Genomic DNA, 6,508 nt, shown 5'->3' with positions numbered 1-6,508 from the left:
CCGCCCTCCATCCCGCCCCAGCCCCCACCGAGGGGCGGGGCGGCCGAGACCCGCACCTGGAGGGCGCGGGCTGCAGCCCCTGCAGCTGCCGGGCGCTCGAGCCCGGGGCCTCGCCTCGGGCGGGGTGAGGGGGCGCACGCTCGCGCTCCCCGGCCTGGCCTCCTCACACCTGCCCACGGGCTTCATTAGCCCGCCCGCCGTGCCGCCCCGAGGGCCGCGGTGGAGCCGTCCAACATGGAACCCACGGAGGATTCCCGCAGAGAACCGCAAGGTGAGCGCGCGAGGGGTCAGGACCCGGGGCTCCCCGAGCCCAGCCCCCTGGCCACCCCGCCAGCCCTAGATGGCCTGAGAGCCCGGCCAGGCCAAGGGGCTGGGGTGCCGGAGGCGACCGCGCACCCTCCGCCTCCGAGTTCAAATCCCCCCGCGTGCAGTGGGGGAAACGCTGAGCCCGGTGACATTGGTCATCTTCCCTGGGAGAGCAAGGGACTCCCAGAAAATACGGGTTTGTTGAGCACTAGTCTGGGCCAGGCCTGTTGCTGCAGTACAGTCCCTCCTAAAATGCTATAACGCTGAAATTTGTCCCTCCTTCCCCACACCTTCATCCGACCTCCCCCCAAGAGGACTCCGGCTCCCCCCAACTCGCTGCAAACCTGCTCCTGCGCTTCCGGCCTATTGTGTGTCTGAGCCAACAACTTGGCAAACATCTACGCTAACTTCCCCTGGCTTTACACTGGGTTAGAAAGGCCTTTCCCTTCATACAACGACTGCTGGTTTAGCCTCCTCCTACCATTCATTTACAAATTTTGCAACTGAGTTGGAAAGGCTTCAGGGACTCCCTTTTAGGGTTATGTGGTTCTGAGTAAGTCCGGAGGTGAAGGGGGACCTGGGGTGACCCGGGAGCGCCCGGAGCCCTTGCGCTGTAATCTTGGGCCTGCTACTCAGCTTTCTAATCCTCATTTCTTTGTAGAAGTGCCTTCTTCTCAGGGATTAAACACAAATTAAGCTTTGAAAGGTGCTCACTTAGCACCGTGCCTGGAACAAGATGAGTGTTTGATGATTCAGTCCACTGGATAAAGGAAGACAGCTTTCAGGATGTGGAACAAGAGGTTTTAGTTCCAGATAGGTCCCTTTTCCCTCAGCTATGAAAGGAGTGTTGGTTTGGACCACAGGAGGGGGGAAATGGGTGTGCGGGACATGCATGAGACCTCCTTGCCTGAGTGCCTGGAGCTGATCCTTCTCCAGGGGGCTATGCCTGGGCTTACAGCAGGGATAGGATCCAGTCTTAGAAAAAGCAGAATCCCAGTCAATCTGTGTCTCTCTTCCCCATCCACTCCCATCCCCAGCAGTTGTCCCTTAAAAACAGCCCAAACTGGGGCTGGGTGGGGTGGTGCATTCTGTAATCCCAGTACTTGGGAGGGAGAGACTAGAGGATTGCAGATTCAAGGCCAGCCTCAGCAATTTAGCAAAACCCTGGGCAATTTAGCAAGACCCCATTTCAAAATAGGTAAAAAGGCTAGGGGTGTAGCTCAGAGGTAAAGTAACCCTGGGTTCAATTCCAAGAGGAAGGAAGAAAAAAAAAAAAGAGCGAGCCAAACAGATAGATGCCTGTCTTTTAAACTCTGGTGTCTAGGGTTACATGGGGAGCAAGTGCCCCAGATTAGGATTGTCCTTCCAAGTAAGCCTAGGCTCCTCGGAAGTGTATGTATCTGTTTCCAATGTGGTTGGGTTATCTAATCTGATGCTCTTGACCATCACGTTGGAAAGGCGAGTCCGGCGGCATTCAGACCCCAGTTTTGTTGCAGAGCAAGAGCAGCAGGTCCTCTTAGTCCTGCCGTCTGCAGGGCTGAGGTCCTTGGATGCTGCTCCCCACAGGCCAGGAAGGAGGAGGCAGGCCACTGGCTGCTGCACCAGAGAAGAAGCCTCCACTGGGCGCAGCCATCCAAACACACACTTCAGATGCTGAGAAGGAGCTGCCACCACCCTGTACCATCTCAGGAGAGAAGCCTCCCCCTGGAAAAACATCTGGGGCTGATTCCTGGAGAGTGAGCCAGCCACCCAGCTCCAGGGCTCTCCACAAAGAAAGAACACCTGCCCCAGACCGACTGCAGCCTCAGGGACAAGGCTGCACCCTCCCAGAGCAAGAGGTGAAGACGGCCAAGAGGCCTGCTTCTCCAGCCTCTGGTAAGCAGAAAAAAGTCACTGCCAAGGGCCCGGCCTCCACACCACCTCCCAGGGCCAGTAATTCAGCCTGTGCCACACATAACCCAGTGTCCTACGGGTCAGGCCGGGGCTCCTGCCACCTGGCCAACCTCCTTAGCACATTGGCCCAGAAAAACCAAAGCACGGATGATCAGAAGGAGGCGGCCCCAGACACAGCATGCCACGTTCGGAAAAAGACTCGAACCCTGTACCGCTCAGGTAGGTCCCAAAAGGTGAAAGGAAATTGAGGTCTGGTGTCGTCCCGGGCAAGGGGGAACTGTAGAGGATGAGGCCCCAGGGAGAAGAGGGATGTGCTTAGTTATTAGTCCTGATACCTCTCCTGTTCTCATGATGGTAGATGGAAAAGTCAGGAAGGTGAGTACCACGCAGGTTTCAGCCAGGGCGTCCAAGAGAGAGAAGGCCCGGCCCACTGGGGTACTGAACGCCAGGTTCTTGGATCAGAGAGAATGGCCACACCAACTAGACGCATGTGGTGGGCATCTCTGTGATATCTTACCATGTCATTGTGATCATCTTCTGCAAGTTTCTTCTCTTCCAGACCAACTGGAGGAGCTAGAGCGGATGTTCCAAGAAGACCATTATCCAGATAGTGATAAGCGCCGGGAGATCGCCCAGTCGGTGGGGGTCACCCCCCAGCGCATCATGGTAAAGGGAACCGGCTACCTAGCTGGCGGGTCAGCAGGGTGGCCACTGGAATCCTTGAGGGGCAGGCAAGAGGCTCAGCCTCAGTCGGGACTGAAATTCAACACAGCGCTGCCTTAGAATGTTAGAAGAGGAGCTTGGTGCAGAGGCCTTTGTGGGAGCCAGGCTGACAGGCAGGCATCTAAATCAGTGCTGCAGTGACCACCCCCCCCCCATGTGAGTCACGGCTCGCATCCTGACAGTCAGGGCCCGAGCTTCAGTCTCTCTGCACTTCTCTGGTTCTCCAAGTATCTTTCCCTCTAGGTATGGTTCCAGAATCGCCGGGCAAAGTGGAGAAAAGTGGAGAAGCTGAACGGAAAAGAAAAGGATGATCCTGAGGTCCCCGCCAGTAGTCAGTGTGGGTAAGAATGTCTCCTGCTTCTGGTCCATCATGGGGTAGGAAGTGGAGTCCAAGTTGGGATCCCGAGAGTTGGAAGGCTGGCATGAGTTCTGGGGTTGATGGCTAATATTTAGAGTTTGGGGCAGGGGTGGGCTGGGAGGCTGTCGGTTCCTCCCAAGGGGCAGAGTATGGGGGCTCGGCACCCCTCTCTCTGCACTGAGGCTCCAGTCTAAATCTGAAGTCCACCAGAGGGACAGCCCTCCTTCCCCTGCCTGCAGCTCTGCAGATCAGCTTCCGCCTCCGGTGCCCGTGGACCCAGAGCCAGGTGCCTTTTCTCCAGAACCCCCTGTGGACACCTTTCCAGGTGAGCGCCCACCTTCAGAGGGTTTGCTGGGGGAGACGGAAGCCAAGAAGATGGTGAAAGGCTGTTGCTTGAGAGGTGGGAGTAAAGCAAAGCCTGCAGGGTTTGGAGTCAGAGGAGGTATTCAGGGGCCTGTCTGCCCACATCTATCACCATCTTCTTGCTCTCAGGGACCTTCTTTGCCTTCTGTTCCCAGAGCCCACTATGCTGATGACTTCTGGCCAGACTCTGTCCCTCACCCAACAGAGTGAGGGTGGCCAGAGGGCGGCAGTGACCCCGCCACTCCTCAGCCCCCCACCTGTTCAAAGGACCAGCCTCCCTTTTCCCATGGGCCCCGTCCACACCTCCCCACCCATGCCTCTGCTGATGGACATTGCTGGCGGTGACAGCAGTCACAAAGACGGCCCCTGTGCGTCCTGGGGGACAAGGTATGGCACCTGAGTCCTCACGAGCAGGGTACAGAAGAAATAGAACCTGAGAGAGGAGCCGGCCGAGAGGAGGAGCAAGGAGTGGTGTATGCAATGAGGAGTTAAGGGATAAGTGAGGTTGGAGCAGGAATGACCTAGGATATCATAGGAATAGAGCAGGAAGAAGGCGGAAAGGCCCAACAGCAGAGGTTGCAAGCTGGGGTCACCACAGATGGGGGGCTGAGGTGAGAAGTAGCATCCCCCCCGCTGTGTCGAAGGAATGAAGAGGCCACCTCCATCCCTCACTAAGCGCTCCTCTGTCCCCCGCAGCATCTCCTCGCCGCCCATCTGCTCATATCTGGAGGAACTGGAACCCCAGGATTACCAGCAAAGCAGCCAGCCAGGACCATTCCAGTTTCCTCAGGCCCCACAAGCCCAGCTCTTCCAACCTCTGCAGCCCCAGCTCCCCTACCTGCCCCCCTGCCCTTTCCCCATGCCCAGTTCCTTGGCATTTCCACCACTAGAAGACTCTCTGTTTATGTTTCCCTGTGGTCTCGGTGGGGGCGAGTCGCAGGGCTATTGCCCAGGCCCCCCAGCGGGGCAGATCCTGCTGCAGCCACCAGCTAGGAATATGGGTGAGTTGGGGCTGGAAGAGAAAGTCCCCTTTGTGGTGGAGGAAGGGGCAGAGCCTCACGGCCTGGAGAGTAGATTGAGGCAGGCGTACGTGGAGAGCAAATCCCTTTTGCCTGCCCCTGCTTCTGAGTTGGGCATGGCTCTCCTAAGTCCCAGTTTCCTGGATTTGGACTGGGGACAATAGTTCGTGTCAGTGAGAGATTTGGTGAGATTGGAAAGGGGAAGAGTGAAAATACCCGGCACAGCAGGTGGCGGTGAGGTTAGCATTGTGCTGGTCAGCTCAAGCTCTGAACTCTTAGCATTCAGCTCCCCGAGACTGAATTCTAGTGGAAGGGATGAGACTGGTCCTCATCACTGAACAGCAGGACTGGAGTCCAGGAGCCCGTGTGGCCCAGGGTAGGGTGGGGGATGGCGGCGGTGGTGGTACTTTTTCAGCCAGACTCACACTGGGGTCCTAAGCTGTGGTTATGGATAGAGGGGAGGGACTCAGTTCCAGAACACATTGGCTGGTGCTTGACGCTCCTAGTCCTGGTGGATAACTCCTTTATCCCTTAATCCCGTAGGCACAGCCCCCTGGACTGACCCTTCTTTGCCAGAACTGCCCTTCCCTGGCCCATTTTGCCCACAGACTCTGGGGCACCCCTCTGGAGGAGATAGCTACTTCCCGGACCTGTTTGTGGCTCCCTGCACGCAGGCCATAAACAGGCAGCCCTCGCCTGGTCTCACCCGACTGCTGGATGGGATTAAACCAGGGACGGGGCCCTTACTCAGCAAGGCCCAAGAGAAGCAGCCTGCCTCTTCCATGGAGAAGCCCGTGGCACTAGAGGAGAGTAGAGAGAAAGACAAGAGCCACATCCTCTAGTCAGGGGCAGGGAATAAAGAGAGGAATCTGGGTGGGACGGGATTGGGGTGCCCACACAGAGGATGCTGATTTAAGGGTTGGGAGAGATTGTGGACAGGGGTGGTGGTCCAATGTCTCCCCTATGTGAGCTTGTCTTGCTGGACATTGGTTGGAGGAGGTAGAGGGCCAGCCCCATCCTTTCCCCCCATACCTCTTATAGGGTGGTCCTAAGAAGGCGTGACCCCCGATACTTCTGCACGTTGTATCTGTTTCTTTTTCTTGCTAGACACTGAGCCAGAGTGTCCACTGTAAGATATAAACGAGTCTACTGGTACTTGGGCTTCTTCTCTGTGATTGTGTCTCCCTCCCCATCCAATTCCCAAGGAGGCTTATTTCCTACTATTGTTGATATAATCCTTGGGGGTGGGGGGTTCTACTGGGCCTCACTGTATGGCGCCCAGCCTTGTCTTGGGCCCTGCTTCTCACTAAAGGAGAAATTGTTGGGCATCTTGAGAGTTTTTTCCTTTATTCCTGGTCTTGAACTAGATTCTATACACACACACCACACACACACACACACACACACACACACACACCCGCAAAAAACAAAAACAAATCTGGGTGTCTCTCTGAAATTTGGGTCCTGTGGAAATAACATGACAGAAAACTTGAGGGTATTTGAGGTCAAGTTCTCAGTATTGCAAATTATGACTTATTTCCCCAAAGCACTTTTCTAGGGGGGAGAGGAGTAAGGAAGAGGGTAGAAAGAGTGAGGGAAGAAGGGGAACCCCAAAATGTTTGGCAAGTTAACAGTTCTCTCCTGTGCAGGGAGGGGCACAGCACCCCCAGTCTTTGATTACAGAGACCTCACTGGGCAGGAATGAAGGATCCAGGGCCCCAGCTTGCAGAGGCACCAGAAGATACATTGACAGCTGGGCGTAGGGGCACATACCTGAAATCTCAGTACTTGGAAGGCAGGAGGATCGCAGGTTCTAGGCTAGCCTCAGAATTTAGCAAGACCCTTA

General features: G+C 56.1%; 1 protein-coding gene across 1 annotated transcript; it reads left to right on the top strand.

Annotated features, from left to right (window-relative positions):
* Positions 1-1,856: 1,856 nt before the first annotated feature.
* On the top strand, positions 1,857-5,504 carry NOBOX (NOBOX oogenesis homeobox; the record flags this gene model as incomplete). Its single annotated transcript, XM_080701280.1, has 7 exons — positions 1,857-2,418; positions 2,759-2,937; positions 3,166-3,263; positions 3,520-3,680; positions 3,799-4,030; positions 4,340-4,644; positions 5,206-5,504. 7 exons carry the CDS (start codon positions 1,857-1,859, stop codon positions 5,502-5,504), a joined length of 1,836 nt encoding a protein of 611 aa, XP_080557406.1.
* Positions 5,505-6,508: the final 1,004 nt, after the last annotated feature.

Source organism: Muscardinus avellanarius (assembly GCF_963383645.1).
Source record: "Muscardinus avellanarius genome assembly, chromosome: 9".
Lineage (NCBI taxonomy): Eukaryota > Metazoa > Chordata > Mammalia > Rodentia > Gliridae > Muscardinus > Muscardinus avellanarius.
This window is presented reverse-complemented; position numbering and strand designations above follow the sequence as displayed.